Here is a 22,014-nt window from a genome sequence, read left to right on the forward strand (position 1 = left end):
CCTACCACTGCAGAGTCATCAGAGAACTTCTGCAGATGGCAGGACTCTGAGTTGTACTGGAAGTCAGTGGTGTATAAGGTGAACAGGAAGGGAGACAGAACAGTTCCCTGAGGCGCTCCAGTACCACTGACCACCGCATCAGACAGCACACTGCCCAGACGGACAAACTGTGGTCTGCCTGTCAGGTGGTCAGTGATCCAGGAGACGGTGGACGTGTCCACCCCCACCACCCGCAGCTTCTCACTCAGCAGCAGTGGTTGGATGGTGTTGAATGCACTGGAGAAATCAAAGAAAGTGATTCTCACAGAGTCACCGGTTCCATCCAGGTGCGACTGAGCTCGTTGCAGCAGGTAGATGATGGCATCGTCCACTCCCACATGAGGCTGGTACTCAAATTGCAGCGGGTCCAGTGAAGATTTCACCAGCGGCCTGAGGTGGGCCAAGACCAGCCTCTCCAGCACCTTCATCACATGAGATGTGAGGGCAACCGGTCGGTAGTCGTTGAGGCCGGATGGAGTCATCTTCTTCGGTACAGGAACCAGGCACAACGTCTTCCACAGCACCGGGACTTCCTCCTGCTTCAGGCTCAGGTTGAAGAGGTGTTGTAGGACCTCAGCCAGCTGGACGGCGCAGGTCTTCAGGACCCCAGGGCCGAAGCCGCTATATACTGTAAATAAAGTTGAATTGAATTGAATTGAATCCTGGGAGACTTCAATGCTCACGTGGGCAACGACTGAGAAACCTGGCAGGGGGTGATTGGGAGCCTGAGTGGTGTTTTGTTATTGGATTTCTGTGCTAGCCACAGTTTGGCCATATCAAACACCATGTTTCTACAGACTAGATAGTCTGGAAAAGGTGGTGGAGAGGAGGACGCTGAACAAACTATTGTCCATCTTGGATAATCCTGTCCACCCTCTCAACCACCTGCTGCAGGGACAGCGGAGCACTTTCTCTAAAAGGTTCCTCCAGCTCCGCTGTCACAAGGACAGATACAGGAGATCATTCCTGCCCACTGCCATAAGACTTTACAATAACTCACCTCTGGCAAAATCCATCACAGTACAATAACACTGTTGACTGTGTTTCTTGGTTGCTTGTATATTATATATATAGATATATACTGTACTGTATGTGTATATATATACTGACTGTTTATTGTTTATATATACTGACTGTTTATTGGTTTGTTGTATATAATATATATAGATATATAATGTACTGTATATATACTGTATATGCTGTGCATTTTATATTTTATATTTATATTTTTTTACTGCTATTTACTGCTATTTTATTTTATTGCTTTTCTACTATATTATTCTATTCTATTATTTTATTCTATTGTTTCTATTATTGCTTCTGTATGTATGCTGCTGTGGCGAAAAAATTTCCCCTCGGGGATTAATAAAGTATATACCTACCTACCTACCTACCTACCATGTTCAAGCACAAGGTGGCTCATAAGTGTACCTGGTACCAGAACACCTTCGGTGTGTTCGCTCAATCAATGATCGAGTTTGTAGTCGTATCATCGGATCTGCAGCTGTATGTCTTGGACACTCGGGTGAAGCGAGGAGGAGAGCTATCAAATGATCACCACCTGGTGGTGAGTTGGATCAGATGGTGGGGGAGTTGGCTGGAAAAACCTGGCAAGCCCAAACATGTAGTGAGGGTGAACTGGGAATGTCTGGTGGAGGAACCAGTCCGGCAGGTCTTCAACTCTCACCTCCGGAAGAACTTCTCCCACATCCTGAGGGAGGTTAGAGACAGGAAGTCCAAGTGGACAATGTTCAAAGCCTCTATTGTGGATGCAGCCGCTAGGAGTTGTGGTCGGAAGGTCATCTGTGCCTGTCATGGCAGCAACCCGAGAACCCGGTGGTGGACTGGGGGTGAGGGAAGCTGTCAAGCTGAAGCTTTCGGTCCTGGTTGGCTCTCCTGAAGCAGCTGAGAGGTACCAGCAGGCCAGAAGGGCTGCAGCTGCGGTTGTCGCGGATGCTAAAATTTGGGCATGGGAGGAGTTCGGGGAGGCCATGGAGAAGGACTTTCGGTTGGCCTCAAGGAAGTTCTGGCAAACCATCCGACGACTCAGGAAGGGAAAGCAGGGACTACCCAAGGCTGTTCTCAGTGGGGGGGACTGCTGACTCGGACAGGGGTCATTGTCGAGCTGTGGAAACAGAACTTTGAGGAACACCTAAACCCGGCCACCATGCCCTCTGGAGAGGAGGCAGCATCTGGGAACGCCTTGGGATGAGCTGAAAGATATTGCGGGGGAGAAGGGAGTCAGGGTCAGTTTGCTTGGACTGCTGCCACCGTGACCCAACCCCGGATAAGTGGAAGAATGGATGGATAATACTTACATACCACCCTTGCAAATTGATTGCTCGGACTGGGTTCTACAATAACTCGAGTTTAAGCACGGGAATTGACTTGAGTGTGGTCTTACTTTGGGATAACCATGAGATGATGCTGCTAAAATGCAACACATTTTAGCGAGGTTATTCTTGAGGATTATCAAGAGATGATGTTGCACCAACACGGCACCTTTTCATTTTTGTGCCTTCAGACTATTTGGTGTTTCCGCTGCATATTAAAAGACAGCCTCCACCGAGGTAGGCTCACTTCAGCCTGATAAGATCTGGCTGTATGTCTCATGGTTATTGTCTAGATTGCAACTTGGCCGCTCAGACAGCATATCTCCTTTTCAGCCAACATCACTGACTGCCTCTTTTGATGGCATTGGCAAATCTTTGATTGACTTCCTTTGATCCTACCCTGAGATTCCTATTTCCCTCAGGACTCTTATGACGGAACTGCTTATGAAACCTATGCAACCTGTCTCCAGCGGATGCACTTTTACATCCCAGCCTCACTCCTCTGCTTCAGTTACCACGTTAGCGTGTCGCAGTCTTTTCCGTTGGCATGAAGACATGCTGGCAGGAGTTGGATCAAAAGACGAGGTGCGGTCACAAGCCTGGGTCAATGCAAATGCACTACATATGCACATGGTAAGCAACAATTTTCAGATAGAATGAGGCATTCAAATCCTAATTGATTGGTATTAAGTGCCACAAAAACATAATGAGATGAGAGATGATTTTGACCGTTGACAGAAATCCGGTGGATTTCCGGTGTTGACCCCAAATCCTGACTTGAAATGGGCAGTCTGAAGTGAAATGCAGATGCTAAAAGCAGGTATGTTGACACAGGACTTTTGCTGGATCATTCGGTTTGATCAGACATGTCCTTCTCTGTTCAACAGAGCAGAAACCAAGAAACAGGAAACTGTTGGAGAATACAGGCATCATTCCCGCAGCCTCTTGCATGCTAAGTGAGTCCGCTACCATTTTAGCTAATTCTCCTCCCTGTAGTGCACAAGCTGTGCTCCACCTCTGACCTCAGCCTCCCCTCCCTCCACTTTTCCATTTTGCAAGGGGATCTTTGCACTTTCCTGCCTTTGTCGTTCAGAATATAGTGTTTTGCAAGATGTACCATTCGGAGACTGGCCACTAAACAATTCCTAACAAAGTCCTACCCTCTCCTTACAAAGTCCAACCCTCAGTTCCGAACAGCCAATAGCCAATCCGCAATCAACGTCTCGGCACACTGCTGTTTGATTGGTTATTGACTGTAGCCTATGCAAAACTAGATTGTAGTGTCGCCATCATCGCCATTGATTTACCTAGATGTAAATATTGGCCGCTGGACAAAAGTTTCATGTCGCTAACTATTATTGTCACTCGGGATAAAAATAAGTTTCAATCAAAGAATGAATGTAAAAAAATGCTAACTTATATATTCGTCCATTCATAATGTTCTTTAGTGGTGTATGAACATAATAAAGTAGTTATTGCGGTAACAGTCGCCGGTCAAGATTATCCAAGAAAAGTATAATCGGAAGACATTAATGTTTAAATATGGTACATTGATTCTGTGATCCCCACTTCATTTACAGTAGATGGGGAAATGATGTTAAATAAGTTTGAGCTGGCATCGCAGCCTGCTGTTGTCGAAGAAGTGCAAATTTGAATGAATGATAAAGCTGCTAAAATTGTTTCTTTTAGTTATATTAATACATTCATGGCTACTCCGAAAATGTGTGTTTAATCAGCGTCAGTTTAGTATTAAACTTAAAACTTTTTGCAGTCGTGGGGTGAGGTGACGTTAGCAGTTTTATTGTTGCACGGGCTTTGGTCCGAGGTGATTTAGTGTATCAGGCAGGTACATCAGCATGACATGACATCAAGACGTGGACCACCTTGCATTACGTGACCTATGGAAAATTACTGATAAATGTCAGCAGATTACAGTACCTTGTCCTGTTACAGAGTACTGTTCATTTCCTATACATATCGCTGAAGTAAAAAAAAAGTTGTGTTGCTTGATTTGAGCAGTTGTTGATGAAATGATTCCACTTGTTTTCTAATTGTAAAGTTGAAGTAATTCCATGTGTTTTCCTAATTGTGAAGTTGTTGTTGAAGTAATTCCACCTGTTTTCTAATTGTAAAGTTGTCATTTCAAAGTTCTATTCCATATTTTGTGTAATATTTGGCCCTGATATCTGCAGAATGCCAAAGATGGGTCAACCAGACTCCTACTGGGCAGGTGTCATGCACCTGTACACCCAAGGGAAGTTTTGATTCTCCACAGGCAAGAGGCCAAGGACTAGTAGGTGGAAGGCTGCCACTGAATGCATTAACTCCTGTCCTTTGACTCCTATGTTCAATCTGGGCTCCAATGCGGATGTGGGGAATCCCCATAAAGTGTGGTCAGTGCAACAACAAAATGCATTTAAACAAAAGTGAGGGAAGTCATTGACATTGACTCCAAATATTATTTAGTTGGAGGTGACTATCCCCGTTGCAAAAGGTGTATGATCCCTGTATGCCCTTGGAGTGTAGACATCATCAATTAGCTGGATCTCTCTCACAGGAACAAATTTCCAGCTATCCTTACTAACAGCTGGCACTGGACCGAAAATGTGTCACACTCTTGAAGCCGAGAACAGAAGGGAACAGCTCAAGCTACCTCCAACAAGCCTTGCAGGAAATTCACAGTGAAGAGTGGGCGAGAAGAACAATTGACAATTGTGCAATTCTGTGCTAGGTTATGTTTACAATAATACAACATATATGTATGCCATATCATATTAATTATATATAGGTCGTATTATCAACTATTAATCCTAAGGGATAGACGAAAGGCTGTGTTTGTGAATGAAGGTGTAGACAACAGGGTGTGGTTGTGAATGAAGGTGTAGACGAAAGGTTGTGAATGAAGGTGTAGACAACAGGGTGTGGTTGTGAATGAAGGTGTAGACAAAATACTGTGTTTGTGAATGAGAGTGAAAGTACTGTGCCAAACCAAAAGGTCACAGGAGGGGGTCGGCAACCTGTGGGGTCACATACTGTTGTTCTTTGAGGCATAAACAGGAATAGACGGCTGTCTGGAGGACTCCAGGGTGTGAAGGAAGACAACCACCACCTCCACCAACCAACAAAGGATACATCAATACACATGACTTTTTGGTGTCTGGATTATAAGGAGACTGGGTCAGGGAAAGTCAGGAGGTCAGACTTCGTGAACTGACACATACTCTGTTGCGGTCAGGGAAACATAGTCTGGACCCAGAGCTCTGTAAACTGATTATTCTGTTGCTGTTAAATAAATATCTTGAAGCCTGACATATTCTCCTATTGCCTCATTAAAGAACACGCAGGACTGGGGGCTGACACATATTGGCTTTGTACTAGCATGAGCCCAAGTCCAACACTATTTGGCTGATTATGAACTCCACAAGAAGACATGTGTCCTCACCCAGGCTGAAGCTATTTACCAACAGCCACCACCCTTTAGCCCCTCCCCGATGCTGTAGTTGTTGTGGCTGGATGCTAAACATGTCCTAACGAAGTCCTAACATGTCCTGCCACATTCCTACCAATTCCTAACAAAGTCCGACCAACTCCAAACAAAGTCCTACCCTTTCCAAACAGTGGGGCATGTCATGGGCACTTTCAGAGATATAGGTGGAGTGGTTCACAACCACTCTCAACTTCAGAACTACATATTTCGTCGCTTATTAAGCTGCGCCCCAAATGTTGGAGATAAATAAAAGCTTAATTACTACGAGCAAACTAGAAATGCTGGGGATTGAACCCAGAACCTCATACATGAAAAGCATGTGCTCTACCACTGAGCTACATCCCCCACAGCAAAACTACAATACTGCAAAAGAAAGTGTCACAGTACGGTAAAATGTGGAAAAAATATCCCGACAGGCGAACTTTTGTCATAGTAGATTGTGCAGTTTCAACACGTGTTATGCTTGATAATTCCCTGATAAAGACTGATAGAATACACAGTATTGAGAGTCTTTGACGAATCAAGAATGCCTCTGATTGCACTTGTCAAAACGAGGACAGGAGGCCCAACTCCACCTGCCTTGGATCAACAAGAAGACAGATAATGCGATGGCCAGGAATCAAACCCGAGTCAACTGCTTGGAAGGCAGCTATGCTCACCCCTATACCACCATTGCTTCCATTAGATTTACGAACTAGCCTACAGGGACAAAGGGCAGCGAACATGAGCGGAATCACATGAGGGAAGCACCTGTAACGTGTGGTTACCCAAACTGGAGGGGAAGAAGGGACACTCATTTGAGGTCAGTGGTATACAGATTACTTGCACATTTTTCCCACGATAGACAGATGGCTTGAAAGTGGAGTTTCAACACGTGTTGTGCTTGATAATTCCCTGATGAAGACTGATAGAATACACAGTATTGAGAGTCTTTGACAAATCAAGAATGCCTCTGATCGCGCTTGTCAACGCTAAGGAGTTTCTACGACCATCGCTCCCTAATGTAAAACATAACTGGCAATCAGTGGAAAGAAAACAATGGTAGTCAACAAAAGAAAAAATAACGCATGTAATGGCAGCCATTGCCCATTGAACTTTTCAAACGCCCACAGTTCTGTAACAGTCCCTTTACTATTAGAACAATTTGTTGGGATGGAGGGTGAAACATTTATTCTTTACCGTGGTTGTCCGAGAGCCCAATGCCGTCCAGTCAGCAAGAGGAAAACAAAACACATGTGAAGAGTGAGTGAATCAGACAGTGGCAACGTTGTCCCAAATATTGGATCTTGCTCGCACATTTGTGCACCCTTTGAGACGAGCTCACAATTCCCTGACCGGGAATCGAACCTGGGCCGGGGCACTGAAAGCCCCAAATCCTAGCCACGAGACAATCAGGGATTGGTTCTATTGTCGTCAGGCCAATTCAATGTATTTTGATGATACCTTCTATTTTTTTTTCAGCTGAAAATGATGAGAAGGGTTGTCCTGCTCTTTTGGATAAGTAACGACGAGGCATCCGACGGAATTGTGCGCTCGTCCCCCTGCAGGTTTGAATCCCGTTAACTACCAGATATGTGACTTTTACTCCTATGTTCATGAGCTGCATTGGTGTCAACTTTTGATAGCAATCCATTATTGCCCATTTTCACCCGCCAGATGTCAGATGTTGGCAAATGGCAATCTGGGCTAGTGAATTGTCACACAGCGCCGTGCCTATGTATTGGGGTAGGCATTGGTGGTATAGTGGTGAGAATAGCTGCTTGCCAAGCAGTTGACCCGTGTTCAATTCCTGGCCAATGCATGAGATAAGTCCAGTCAGCGATTGGCATTTGAGGTCAGTGATCCTTCTTTTGAAACGGATCTTTTAGTCACGTGTAATGGAAGAGTTTAAAAACTGCGATGAAACCTATGAGACTTGAAAACAAGTAGGCATGTTGCGTTGCACGTCCTATATTGTATGTGGCAACCCGTGGGACGCGACAATCCACCCAAACCTGAGCTTCTGGTAGTTTGCTTGGCACCCGGCTCTCACTTTTCAGCAAAGCTTTCATCCAGCTCTTTTGCACACAGTGATTCCACGTTAACAGATTACATCCACTTTTGAATTTCGCCATCCAATTAAGGCGGCGGAAATCTCTTGGTTGGACACCAGCGCATTGGAGTGCCAAAATAACATTCCCTGATCAAGATTTCATTCTTGACCGTGGGGGTGTGAGTACCCAATCCGCATCAGGGAGACATGGCAATGAGGAAGGATGATAACAAGCGTAATTAACCCACTTACCACGTTGTCCCAAAGTTGGATCTTTTAATAACATGACTAGTACTTTGGTATAAAACAGGGCTTCTTCCACCCCCTTCCCTGACCGGGAATCGAACCCGGGCCGCGGCGGTGAGAGCGCCGAATCCTAGCCACTAGACCATCAGGGAGACAAAGTGACACCGTTTACAGCAGGCAAACTTTGAAAACAACATCTCAACTTACACTAATTATGTTCAAATGAATCCAAGTCCTGAAAGTTATAGTTGTACACTGCAATCCTCTCCAGCATCGAAGGACATTCTACGACCATCGCTCACCAAGGTAAAACATGACTGGCAATCAGTGGAAAGAAAACAATGGACCCATATAAATTGTAGTCAGCCAAAGAAAAAACAACGTATGTCATGGCAGCCATTGCCCATTGAACTTTTCAACTTTCTGCTTACAGACAAATACTTTTTTCTTCATCCCTACTTAGCAGTTGCAAAATAATCTGTCTTGTGACAGGCGGGCTGCCAAAAGTCAAACAGGTGCAGTGCTTGCTATTATCCAAGACTATCAGGAAACTGGATCTAACCAGTGAGAAGGAGACAAGGGCTGTGTTCCGAATACCGTACTTCCTTTGAAACACTCACGTATGGCACTATTTCATGGTAGTATACTTACTGGTCAGTACACAAATTTCAACGGGTTCCAGGTGCTCTGTTAAAGGCCGCCCAAATGCAAGGCTTCATAGCTCGTTGGTCTAGGGGTATGATTCTCGCTTAGGGTGCGAGAGGTCCTGGGTTCAAATCCCGGACGAGCCCTTATGACTACAGTCTCAGAAAAACACAAGCAATATCGTCAGTTTGAAAAAGAGTCCTTGATACACTATGGTATTATTAAATATGAACATGCACTACCTGCACTTGACAATACCCAGATTCTGCAATAAAAGAGTCAGAAGTGGAGGAGTTTCGGCGTCCCTCTTCTGAGGCGGTAGCCTAAGCGATGCCCAGCGATGACATGATTTTTGAAGTGGCAATTTGCATTGCAGTTCATTAAGATGATGAGCAAACTAGGCCAACTGGAAGTGTGCTATTGCTGATTGTTTAGCGCATCCCTGGTTTTTACATAGCCTTCCAGACGGTTAGAAATCAGTTGTAGAATAAATGCTTTTACCGAATGAGGTAACTCAGACATGGCTTCAACGTTGTGAAACTTCCTGTGGAAGTCCCAGCGGGGCATATTCACACGTCTTTCTTCAGCATGAGACTCTCGTTCTTGACCGTTATTGTATAGCAGATGTATTTAGTGGCAGCCCTTACGCGACCCTGCCGCCACCGTGGGAGTGAAGGAAATGAATGGATACTTGATCTGCCAGAAAGGAAACTGGAAAAGTGGTCAAATTAGCAAGTTTCTGGCATTCACGTCTCAGGAGTTGCGTTTTATTTTTATTTTTTTTATTTTATTTTATTTTATTTTATTTTTTTTTTTTTTTTTTTTTTTTTTTTTTTTTTTTTTTTTTGTGTGGCTTGTTGGTCAAGGATTATGATTCTCGCTTCGTGTGCGGGAGGTCCCGAGTTCAAATCCCGGACGAGCCCACAGTTCTGTAACAGCGCCTTTACAGTTAGGACAATGTGTTCATCCGATGGATGGGGGGTGAAACATTTATTCTTTACCGTGGTTGTCCGAGAGCCCAATGGCGTCCAGTCAGCAAGAGGAAAACAAAACACAGGGGAAGAGTAAGTAAATCAGACAGTGGCAACGTTGTCCCAAATATTGGCTCTTGCTCGCACATTTGTGTACCTTTTGAGACAAGCTCACAATTCCCTGACCGGGAGTCGAACCTGGGCCGCGGCACTGAAAGCGCCAAATCCTAGCCACGAGACAATCAGGGATTGGTTCTATTGTCGTCAGGCCAATTCAATGTATTTTGATGATACCTTCTATTTTTTTTTCAGCTGAAAATGATGAGAAGGGTTGTCCTCCTCTTTTGGATAAGTAACGACGAGGCATCCGACGGAATTGTGCGCTCGTCCCCCTGCAGGTTTGAATCCCGTTAACTACCAGATATGTGACTTTTACTCCTATGTTCATGAGCTGCATTGGTGTCAACTTTTGATAGCAATCCATTATTGCCCATTTTCACCTGCCAGACGTCAGATGTTGGCAAATGGCAATCTGGGCTAGTGAATTGTCACACAGCGCCGTGCCTATGTATTGGGGTAGCCATTGGTGGTATAGTGGTGAGAATAGCTGCTTGCCAAGCAGTTGACCCGTGTTCAATTCCCGGCCAATGCATGAGATAAGTCCAGTCAGCGATTGGCATTTGAGTTCAGTGATCCTTCTTTTGAAACGGATCTTTTAGTCACGTGTAATGGAAGAGTTTAAAAACTGCGATGAAACCTATGAGACTTGAAAACAAGTAGGCATGTTGCGTTGCACGTCCTATATTGTATGTGGCAACCCGTGGGACGCGACAATCCACCCAAACCTGAGCTTCTGGTAGTTTGCTTGGCACCCGGCTCTCACTTTTCAGCAAAGCTTTCATCCAGCTCTTTTGCACACAGTGATTCCACGTTAACAGATTACATCCACTTTTGAATTTCGCCATCCAATTAAGGCGGCGGAAATCTCTTGGTTGGACACCAGCGCATTGGAGTGCCAAAATAACATTCCCTGATCAAGATTTCATTCTTGACCGTGGGGGTGTGAGTACCCAATCCGCATCAGGGAGACATGACAATGAGGAAGGATGATAACAAGCGTAATTAACCCACTTACCACGTTGTCCCAAAGTTGGATCTTTTAATAACATGACTAGTACTTTGGTATAAAACAGGGCTTCTTCCACCCCCTTCCCTGACCGGGAATCGAACCCGGGCCGCGGCGGTGAGAGCGCCGAATCCTAGCCACTAGACCATCAGGGAGACAAAGTGACACCGTTTACAGCAGGCAAACTTTGAAAACAACATCTCAACTTACACTAATTATGTTCAAATGAATCCAAGTCCTGAAAGTTATAGTTGTACACTGCAATCCTCTCCAGCATCGAAGGACATTCTACGACCATCGCTCACTAATGTAAAACATGACTGGCAATCAGTGGAAAGAAAACAATGGACCCATATAAATTGTAGTCAGCCAAAGAAAAAACAACGTATGTCATGGCAGCCATTGCCCATTGAACTTTTCAACTTTCTGCTTACAGACAAATACTTTTTTCTTCATCCCTACTTAGCAGTTGTAAAATAGTCTGTCTTGTGACAGGCAGGCTGCCAAAAGTCAAACAGGTGCAGTGCTTGCTATTATCCAAGACTATCAGGAAACTGGATCTAACCAGTGAGAAGGAGACAAGGGCTGTGTTCCGAATACCGTACTTCCTTTGAAACACTCACGTATGGCACTATTTCATGGTAGTATACTTACTGGTCAGTACACAAATTTCAACGGGTTCCAGGTGCTCTGTTAAAGGCCGCCCAAATGCAAGGCTTCATAGCTCGTTGGTCTAGGGGTATGATTCTCGCTTAGGGTGCGAGAGGTCCTGGGTTCAAATCCCGGACGAGCCCTTATGACTACAGTCTCAGAAAAACACAAGCAATATCGTCAGTTTGAAAAAGAGTCCTTGATACACTATGGTATTATTAAATATGAACATGCACTACCTGCACTTGACAATACCCAGATTCTGCAATAAAAGAGTCAGAAGTGGAGGAGTTTCGGCGTCCCTCTTCTGAGGCGGTAGCCTAAGCGATGCCCAGCGATGACATGATTTTTGAAGTGGCAATTTGCATTGCAGTTCATTAAGATGATGAGCAAACTAGGCCAACTGGAAGTGTGCTATTGCTGATCGTTTAGCGCATCCCTGGTTTTTACATAGCCTTCCAGACGGTTAAAAATCAGTTGTAGAATAAATGCTTTTACCGAATGAGGTAACTCAGACATGGCTTCAACGTTGTGAAACTTCCTGTGGAAGTCCCAGCGGGGCATATTCACACGTCTTTCTTCAGCATGAGACTCTCGTTCTTGACCGTTATTGTATAGCAGATGTATTTAGTGGCAGCCCTTACGCGACCCTGCCGCCACCGTGGGAGTGAAGGAAATGAATGGATACTTGATCTGCCAGAAAGGAAACTGGAAAAGTGGTCAAATTAGCAAGTTTCTGGCATTCACGTCTCAGGAGTTGTGCTTTTTTTTCTTTTTGTTTTGTGGCTCGTTGGTCTGGGAGTATGATTCTCGCTTTGGGTGCGGGCTAATGCATGAGCTAAGCCTCCATGAAATGAAAATGAGTTTTAAGTTGATCACACCACACAAGTATAGGTTGTTAACTACCCATCCAAATTTGAATGAAAATAAACACATGAATTATTTTAAATGAGGGTTTGAAATAGAGCTCCAGGCTTTTATTGCGTTTCACCGTGAGAGGAGGAGCCATGCAGAAGGTTACATAAACCGTCTGTGAGCTAACCTTGTGACGTCGATAGGTTGGCTTTAAGCTCTGCCTAAAAAAACCTGAGCTGAAAACGGGTGAGAAACTGTTTAACGGTCTAACTCCACATTTCAGTGCGACAAAGTTTTCTAGCTTTGCCCCATCTTTCAGCAACTCATTTGACACGTATATAATGTACTGAGAAGCAAATCTTGGGATTTGCTTTACAATGCACCACTCAAAGCCACACATTAGAGTCAAAAGTTCTTTACTGACGTTAATGCAGACATAGCAATCACATCAGTTGGATAATCCAAAATCTGAGTCAGGTCACAGTCCAAGATCAAAACCAGGTAATCAGAAAATCAGGCAGAGGTATGGAGTAGAAAAGAGGCGACGGAAACAGAAACTCAGGTCATACACAGAAAAGTCATCGGATTCAGGAAGTTAATGCTGGTACGATGCACAGGACACTACAAAGAATTAGCACAGGAAGTAAGGGAGATGCAGACTACATACACGAGAGGGTGGGGAGAAAATTGGAGACTCGTGAAAACAATACAAGCGGGAAAGACGATCACGACAGTTTAAAGACACGAGGACTGCAGGTGAAGCGACCTGAAACAACACGACAGGTGAATAACTAAATAAAACACAGAATAAACATTTACAGACTGAGAAAATCAAGAAACTTAATGGACAGAACAAGACGTAACACGTCCTGTCAACAACAAATTTCAACACAATTTAAGATACACACGCACACCACACACTCAGACACAATACCATGACTCTAAAACATTAGTTTTTCTATATTGCAAATTATAGCAATTTTATCTCCACGACTGTGGCAGCTCAATAAAGAATGAAGTTTACAGCAGTTGAAGCGCAAAAAAGGAAGACTGGCAATTTAGCATGAATCCTAATCAACAACACAAAATTACAAAATGATCCATCCTCCTCAGTACAAAAAAAACAGTTCAAATCAATTTCAGCACACTGAAAACATGCTCAACTACAAGTTAAAAATGAAAAACTACTTGTGGTATTTGTATTCATCCATTTATTGATTAAGAACAGTTGGAGCAAATGCCTTCAAAATGTTTTTTTCTTTTACTTTTAACATACTTTCAGCTCCTGATCCCAAAAACTGTATACAATTACATTTACATCATAAAAATATGTACAATCACAGATATTGCACTGAAACGTTCCTAAAATGGACATACAATGAGCCTTTTTTTCAATGTACAGTACTGACAGATTTGGAAGGTGAGATATGTGGTGTGAAAAACGTTTTTCGGAGTCTCTGAATTTCTTAATCCAACCTTATATTCCTCTTAAAGTCAAACAAATCCCACGAAAAAATCAAAACCAAGTCCAATATTGCGTGCCTGATTTCTCGGTGCAACAGAGCCCCATTTTAGTTTCTTTTGACTCGATCCCACATACGCTGTCCTTCTGCCAGAAACAGAGATTAGCATAGTTACTTCAGAAAGTATTCTGACCCATTCACTTTGTGTGGTAGATTTCATTTTAAATGGATAAAAACTCTCTCATTTACAAAAGTATTCTGGCCCTTAATTGAGTGCTTTGTCGATGCCCCACAGGCAGCGATTACAGCTTCAAATTGCTGCAGTCTCTGGTTGCTGCCCTCCGGAGCAGGGAATTGAATGTATTTGAATTTAGCACACATGAAATTCTGCCTCAATAGTTCAGGTTTTGTCTCATCGGAACAGAGAATCTTTTATGTTGTTCTTTCAAATACCTTTAAAAACATTATGGCAAATGGTCTCATGCCATCTACTCACGGGTCTAAGCTCTCTACCAGGAAGGTCTGATTGATGGAGTGCTGCTGAAACGGCCGTCCTTTCATCAGGCTCTCCCATCTCTGCATAGGACTTCTGAGGCTCTGTCACCGGGACCATTGAGTCCCTGGTCACCACCAAGACCACTGCTCTACTTAATTGGTTACGTTACTCAGTTTGGTTTGATACCCAGATTTTTAGGAAGAGTCCCGGCGTCATGGCTTCAAGCCCTTGCCCTGATCGAGGCCTTGCTGCAGTTTTATTGTGGAGGTCTTAAATTAATTCCTTGGACTTAAGTTTGGTTTCTGTCCGCACATGTAGTGTGAATTGTGCACCTTTCTAAACTGTGTCCAATCCATTCAACTTGCCACAGGTGGGTTCCAACCAGGTTTTTAACCCATCTTAAGGATAATCAAACGGGATAACCTGAAGATAATTTGAAGTGCCACGGCCAATAACCTGAATACTTTTGTAAATGAGAGATTTCCTTTTTTTTTTTTTTTTTTATTTTGTATAAAATTCTAAAAACAAGTTTTTGCTTCGTCATGGGTTGTTGAGGGAGTGACTGCTGGGGAAAAATATAAATTTTGTGTCAATTTGAAATTTAATTTACAATACTGTAAAGTATGCAAAATTTGAAGGGGTCAGAATACTTTGTGAAGAGACTGCATATACTGTATAGATTGTTTTTTGGTGCTGTTTACCATATTTGGTGCTCTAATGTGGTTAATAGTGAGATGTGGATTAAGCTGTAATTTAAACTATTGCCAATTCATGAAATGCCCAATTTTGTATTATGTGTTTAAAAAATTGTCAACTAAAGTATAAAAATTGTTCACGTAAAAATATTGGAATTGGAATGAAGTGTCCACTGATAAACCAGGGTCATCACCTCCCTCTGGATCTGTGCACCCTTCGGTCACTGAGCTGTGTCATAAAAAGTACTTTTTAGTTTCAGATTAATAAAAATATCACTGATATTGATGTGCACAATAAAAACTAAATCAGTGAACAGAAGGAGATTGTACAGCTACCAGGAAAGAGTTCACCAAGTACACAGCTTGTGTTTTGAAGTTACAAAGGTTCCTTTCTTTAAACTACCAGTCACATGGACAGACAGCAATCAAAGCACAGGCATATCACAGACTTCTAGGGAGGCTGTTAGGATTGATGGCAAGGTTTTGGATCTGAATGAAGTAGTTTGCTTTGATACCGCATTTTTTTAGTGCTTCTTCATCGAGTCGAGGACACGCAGGATGTGCAGAAAGAGATTGACAATGTCCAGGTAGAGGTTGATAGAAGCCAAAATGTGCTCCTCGGGGGAAAGCTGCTTCATCAGCAGGTGGGTATCATAGATGATGAAGCCGCAGAAGACCAGAGCCCCAGCTCCAGCCAGCACCACTTCTGTAATGTCACTGTTGAGGAAGAACTGTCAAAAGAACAGAGTCAGCATGAAGGGCGGACAAGACGGAAGGTGTGTGTAAGATGAGTGGTGAGTGGGTGGGAGCAGAGAGCAGCAGGCACATTAAAAGGCCACAGGTATAGGGATAATCCTATTGCACTAAGGCTGGGCAGTTGCAGGGTTTTCACTACCTTTAAAACACTTAAGTTTATTCAAAAGGAAAAACAATATTTTTTGTGAAGGTGTAGGTTGTGAGTGTAGTTAGACAGAGAAAGAATCAGCTTCATGAGCTCCTAAAGACGTTCTGCTTTTAGTTTTTAAGGTGAGATAAACTTCTACTTGTCTGACAGAATCGGGAGGAGATACCAAGAAGAAATAATCATTTAGAAGAATTTTCCCTCTGGAGGGAAAAATAAGAGGAAAATAAAACGGAAAATACAGTTTAACTGAAAAACCCAGCTGAACACTGAAGCAGACTGCCAGTTAACGAAAAGCGTCTGTCCAGCTAAGAGGAGGAGACGTTAGACACACAACATAACCTAAGAAAGCATTTATCAAAAGTTCAACTGCAATAACTGCTCAATGCTAAACAAACTAACACTCCTGTGTTTTAAAGTCAACAGCTAGCAAACAAGCTAAATCGAAAAAATGGTGGCGAAGGAAGAGCAGCAGAGCAGCAGCACAGCTGTACTTTGTTATAAAGCAGTTGGAGACAGGATTTCATCAGGGACAACTGGAACTGGTGCAACAGCTAAGATGTGAGGCTTCAGCCTGGCACACGGCACTAGTGTTAATCATTTTTGAACTATATCCTGGCATATCTTTTATTACAGTGGTTATGGTAGCACATTTGCATATTATAGATCACTACTGGACTCTCCGAGTGCTCCTTTGAATTTTCGTGTGATTTTTGACTAAGTTGTTTCGTTCATGTTTGGGGGTGTGGCCCTATATGTGTTGAAACTGTAGAAAGATTTCCATTTCAGTGTGATCGTTTCTGTTGTCATTATTATTATTAAAGAACAACAACAAACAAAAGTTGTTAAAGTGTTATTCAAATCCATTTATAATAATATTTAATTTAGGAGTTCCAGGAAGTGTTATAAATGACATCTTAGGATTTATAGCTTTCTTTGATGTCTGAACTATAAGCCTCACCGATTAGTTAAGACTAGATCCTTGTAAACGATATTCACGAAACATCTTCGAGAGCTCCCAAGGTTTAAAACTGTTAGGAGATGGGAGGAGGACTTTTACAGGCTTAAGAATTTCTTAAGCAGAATTTCTTAAGCAGACGAGGATATTGGCGAGTTTGATGCTGAACTTGTACATTTCTTCCTGACTGTTAATGAATGGAGCGAAGTAGCGACATGATACGATTTGTGAACGTGTCCCCAGAAATCCTCGATCATATGTGCAGCCCTCGTCTCTTTGTCTATCTGTCTGTTTTACCTCTGTCATATGGAATGGACACATTGATGTCAGACAGCTTTACTCACCCTCATAAAGCTTGCAATGATGAGGATCCACAGGCAGGCGAAGAGCCTGTAAGGACAGAACAGATCAAGCGTTACATTCCTCCTCCAAAGGGGAACCGCCAGTCTGACGGTGGAAGCAACAGCTGGCTGCCAGCAGCAGCCACAATACATTTTAGGTGACTTTATTGTCTATCGCAGGGGTCACGAGTCACCGGGTAACTCAAAGTAGCTAAAAAAGGTTGGAGACCTCTGGTTTATCCAAACTGCATGTAGAATGGTGGAAACCTGTCTCCACACACCTCTCTGATGTCAGATAGGAGGCGTCTGTGTTGCTTATGATCTGTAGCTTTCCAAAAACCAACAATTCACACATACTTAACATTGACTGGCTACACATTTGACTCAAGGCACGTTTGGACAGCGTGTAAAAATTCGCCACTTTTTAAATTGATGCTACATTGTCAACTAAAGAAATAAATTCCTCAGTGGAGGGAAGACCAACTTTTACTTCCTCGATATGCTTCAATAGACTCTATGTAGCATCAACACTGAGTAGAGATCCACATTTTGAAGAAGTAGTCCTGAGACACAGTCCCTCACCATGCTCCTGTTTTGCTGAAGTCTCTCTTGGACTGGAAGGTGTAGGCTGTTAGTCCAGCAAACACGGCACAGGTCAAGAATAAGGCTTGCAGAATTGTGGAGTATTCATAGAAAGTCACTGTGAAGAGAAAAAACTGTCAGGACAGAAAACCAACAGGCTCAAAGAGGGGAAAACTACTGACTTAAAAAAAAACAACGTACAGGCTGTGGCCACGGATACCGCCTCCAGCAGAGTCTGAGAAAAAATACCATTTAATTAATGTACACTTACTGTAAGGATTACAGTCTCTGAGCAGATAGGATTAATTTAAACTGTAGCCCATCTGTTACAGTGATGGACAGCTTTAATGTAGTAAAACTTAAGCTTCCAAGAGGACACATTCACCTGCCATCTAATCTACGTTCCCTAATAGCCAGCGGGACAAAACAACCACAACAACAATGGAGCTTACAAACACAAGCAGCAGGTAGAGGTTGACGGGATGTCGGTGCCGGTACATAGCCAGGGCCAGCAGCAGAACCAGAGAGAGCAGAGCCGTAACCAGAACCACAGCTGGACTGAGGAAGAAACCAGGACACAGACAGAAAACATGGCCGACGCTGCTGTGCGAGTAATACGCATAAATGCACAACCAATGAGTGATGCAAGATTAAAAGGTGTCCGACGGTGTGCTACTCTTCACCGACAGTGGTATACTACTGTCGCTGGTCTTCTACTGAAAACAACTCATTTTAAAACGGCAGGTGTCACTTGATACTGGCAGACCAGTCTTACATCACATCAGCAGCGTCACATTATATATGAAGGTAGTTACATGTAATTCAAATAAAATAAATGTAAATGGAATCCATTACAGTTACTGAGAAAAAATAAGTAATTAAATTACGGATACTATTCAAAATGTTGCTCATTGAAAAGGGTTTATGTATAAGGCTTATATATAGAATATGATATTCAGTCTGTTCCTTTGCATATTTATATATATATATATATATATATATATATATATATATATAGGGAATGCCCTCTGTCGACGTACAGACAGACTCGATTCTTCTGGAAGAATGCGCTCAAATTTTGAGCGCTGTTTTTGATTGGTTCTTATTTGAATTTGTCTGCCAATCAAATTAAAGTGTACTGGTCCAACCAATCACACTTAGGCAGTCAGCCTTGTAGTCAGATAAGATAAAGACGTAGTTCGAAAAAAAATCATAGGAACCGGTGTCGGAAACTTGTGAACAGTGATAGTGATAGTTTTGTCGTCAGTCAGCACAGAGTTGAATTGTGGTTATGGGAGCATCTTCCTTAAAATAAAATCATTCCAAACTTAATTGAAGTTTCATTGGAGAACTGTTAATTAAAGTCTGACCGTAATCAGTGTAATGTTAATAATGTAGAGTACTATATATTGAAATAATTCAGTTACATTACTTATTACAGTTTTAAATTTGGTAACCTATTACATTTTAAAAATAACCATACCAACATTTCACATAAATAGTGTGAATTAATGCAAATGACACATTTTCAGTAAAAAGAATTGGCATGTGCCACAGAACCAGAACATCTCTTCGTAACTGCAACCAATTCCACTTGGATATGTTTTGTTTATTTTCTTTTGTTCGTAACTATAATCGTGTTTTCTTCCATACCTTCTGAATTATAACACAGTCCAATTCCAAAGCTAAATAGGGGCATAACGTGGATATAGAGGAACTTGAACAAAGGAGCTTGTCTTAATATAAATCCCTAAGCTTTCAATGTTGAGTGGTTCATGAAGCTGTCCAATGTAACATTTAGTCATTCACATATTGTTTAGATGCCATCCTCACCTGCTGTGGACAAAATCCTTGATAGTTTGAGAGAACATGAAGAGAGCGGAGGTGGCTGTAGTCAAGATGATCTGCAAGCTCAGGAGGGTGTACACCTTCCTCAGGAAGTCTGACCAACACAGACAGCAGTAGGGACAAATTATCACAGCAGCACCGTCCTTTATCTGGACGGTGAATGTATACCAGAGCAACCCAATCTGGGGCCTGTGGGCCAAGTTTGGCCCGCACTGTGTTTGTTTTGGCCCACCATGGTGATTATTTTCCTTATTCTTAAGTGCTGTAAAATCAGAACTAGCGTGACTCTAAAGAGCAAATTTTGTGCAGCTAAAAAGTACACAATACAAGTTTTACTGCAATGTACAGCGTAGTGCTGTAATGCTTACTATTGGCTCACATTGGTCTGTGTATTATCTATCATATTTATGATATTATTGTAGTATTGTCTCTCGTTCCTGCTGATGCTCGTGTGTCCTAGGTCACTGACTTTGGGCTGCCCATCTATAAGAGATCGAGGCAGTGACACACTGACAAGGGGAAATTAAAAGCAAATTGACAAGATCACTGTTTATTCACTGTAATTCACTGTAAATTCAGCAAAATAATGAAATTACAATTATGCAGATTCAAGAGTAGTGTTTTAATAATTCTGAAATTCTATTTTAGATTTTAAAGTTGAATTTTCTGTCAAATATATTACATTTTGATGATCCAGATCCATTTTTGGCTCTTCATAAGTAAGAATTTGATGTGTAGCTAATATATGTAAAGAAAATACCATGAGGAGACTTTATTAATTAAACAGTTTACGTGAAGCACAGTCAACAGATGTGAACAGCTGTTGTTTTTAACTAGCTTAAAGCCGGTGTGAGCAGCTCGTTAGCGGTGGTTTGCTGTGAGAATATAAAAGCCTATATATGCATTAACACTGATGTTTCACCTGGTGATGTCATGTTTGGCCAACGCAGCTAACATCGTGGAGGCTTTTTGTAAAACCAAACATTAGCTATAGTGACCACAGTCCGATGGCAGCACCGTGAACCAGCGGCAGCTTCCATGTTGAGCTGCTGTCAACACACCGACACCGACACCATTGGACTCACCCATACGGATCTGGATGCTGGCGGTGGCCACATTTGTGCCGTAGTTAAAGTCGTCTTCAATAGAAGACCTGGGGTACTTTTCGCTGCTCATCCTGTTCCTGTCACGTTTTTCTCTGATAAATAAGAAAAGAGAGGTCGTTACTGTGGATTACTGGAAAATGCGGAAGTCTTGTGTCCAAAGTGTGGGATGTGCGGATCGATACTGAAATATCGACACTTCGAATCCCAAACGTTTCTGTCATATCATCTTTTTCTTTTCATTTTAAAAGATCGATATATAAACTCGGTGATTTGGAATAATTGTGTATTTTACTATCAACAGAAAAAGTAATTAAGCTTTGAACAGTATCAGTCCAAGGAAGACCCAGTTGGTAGGAACTACTTTTCCTTCCGCCTGTCACAGTCACGTGTGTCGGCGTTGACGTCAGCAGCCCACAGTCACTGAACGAGAGCAAACCGCAGTTCGACGCTTCTTTTTTTATCTTTTTTTTTTTTAAACAAACTTTATTAACATACAATGACGTTTTACTGCAAACAAGTCACATCTTAACATTAAACAGAGCTCTTTTTTCTATCATCTTTAATAAATATGTCGAAGGGACAATGCTGCAGACACAATAAATAAATAAAATCAACAGAAAACAATTAGGCTACATTTAAATATAAAATGCAATTGACTCATTTTAGTTTTTATTGCTTTCTAATCTTGATTTAATAATGTAATATATTGCTGAAAAATATTGTATAAGATATAAAAAAAGAAGCTTTGCTGATGTAATTTGTGTAAAAAAATTGCCAAAGATATATGATGAGCTAATTTTTTTAATTAGTCAAATCATTCTAAGAATTATAATGTCAATGATTTATGCTTGTTCTTCATCAACTTGCTGAAACACCTCACAGTAGATGAGACAAAGCACCAAAAACATACAACAAGTACGTGGGTTGTAAACCTCACACCTGAAAAGGGAAACAACCTTCTTTTCAAATAAACGATGTGTGGCTCTTTTTTTTTAAGGTCAATATAAATAAGAAAACCGGCTCGACAACTCAGAGCGCCAGCAGGATGACTCGTGCTAATGGAGCTCAGGATTCTGAAAAAAAGCAAGTAGTCCAGCTTTCTGTGACGAGATGGATTTGTATTACATGATTGTGCTGCAATAAAACAAGAGGACACTTTGGATGTGGAAATATAGACAAACCCCAACCCTAACCTGCCCTACGTCGTCTTTGGACTTTGTGTTCCTGAATTAGTCCAGA

General features: G+C 42.3%; 1 protein-coding gene and 5 non-coding genes across 6 annotated transcripts; 2 read left to right on the forward strand and 4 right to left on the reverse strand.

Annotated features, from left to right (window-relative positions):
* Positions 1-6,132: 6,132 nt before the first annotated feature.
* Positions 6,133-6,204, reverse strand: trnae-uuc (transfer RNA glutamic acid (anticodon UUC)). The gene has a single exon. It is a non-coding gene; the product is annotated as a tRNA-Glu (tRNA).
* A 2,013-nt stretch (positions 6,205-8,217) lies between these two features.
* Positions 8,218-8,289, reverse strand: trnae-cuc (transfer RNA glutamic acid (anticodon CUC)). The gene has a single exon. It is a non-coding gene; the product is annotated as a tRNA-Glu (tRNA).
* A 567-nt stretch (positions 8,290-8,856) lies between these two features.
* Positions 8,857-8,928, forward strand: trnap-agg (transfer RNA proline (anticodon AGG)). Its single transcript has one exon. It is a non-coding gene; the product is annotated as a tRNA-Pro (tRNA).
* Positions 8,929-10,962: 2,034 nt separating this feature from the next.
* trnae-cuc (transfer RNA glutamic acid (anticodon CUC)) lies at positions 10,963-11,034 on the reverse strand. The gene has a single exon. It is a non-coding gene; the product is annotated as a tRNA-Glu (tRNA).
* Positions 11,035-11,601: 567 nt separating this feature from the next.
* trnap-agg (transfer RNA proline (anticodon AGG)) lies at positions 11,602-11,673 on the forward strand. The gene has a single exon. It is a non-coding gene; the product is annotated as a tRNA-Pro (tRNA).
* A 1,111-nt stretch (positions 11,674-12,784) lies between these two features.
* tmbim4 (transmembrane BAX inhibitor motif containing 4) lies at positions 12,785-21,039 on the reverse strand. Its single transcript, XM_069156389.1, has 7 exons — positions 20,755-21,039; positions 19,655-19,763; positions 18,274-18,379; positions 18,023-18,056; positions 17,822-17,939; positions 17,243-17,288; positions 12,785-15,770 (listed from the first exon to the last, which is right to left on the reverse strand). The coding sequence occupies exons 1-7, from the start codon at positions 20,843-20,845 to the stop codon at positions 15,564-15,566; spliced, it is 711 nt and encodes a 236-aa protein (XP_069012490.1). The 5' UTR covers positions 20,846-21,039; the 3' UTR covers positions 12,785-15,563.
* Positions 21,040-22,014: the final 975 nt, after the last annotated feature.

This window comes from Embiotoca jacksoni, unplaced genomic scaffold (assembly GCF_022577435.1).
Source record: "Embiotoca jacksoni isolate LCO1_2020_lvr unplaced genomic scaffold, fEmbJac1.0.p SCAF_21, whole genome shotgun sequence".
NCBI lineage: Eukaryota > Metazoa > Chordata > Actinopteri > Embiotocidae > Embiotoca > Embiotoca jacksoni.

Bases quoted from the DNA above. Each gene is read 5' to 3' on its own strand.
- tmbim4 (XM_069156389.1), bottom strand. From the start codon at position 20,845: ATGAGCAGCGAAAAGTACCCCAGGTCTTCTATTGAAGACGACTTTAAC. The intron at 18,057-18,273 runs GTAAGCTCCATT...ATTTTTTCTCAG, and splicing joins TCTACCTGCTGCTTGTGTTT to ACTCTGCTGGAGGCGGTATC. The intron at 15,771-17,242 runs GTGAGTAAAGCT...TTCTTTTGACAG, and splicing joins TCATTGCAAGCTTTATGAGG to TTCTTCCTCAACAGTGACAT.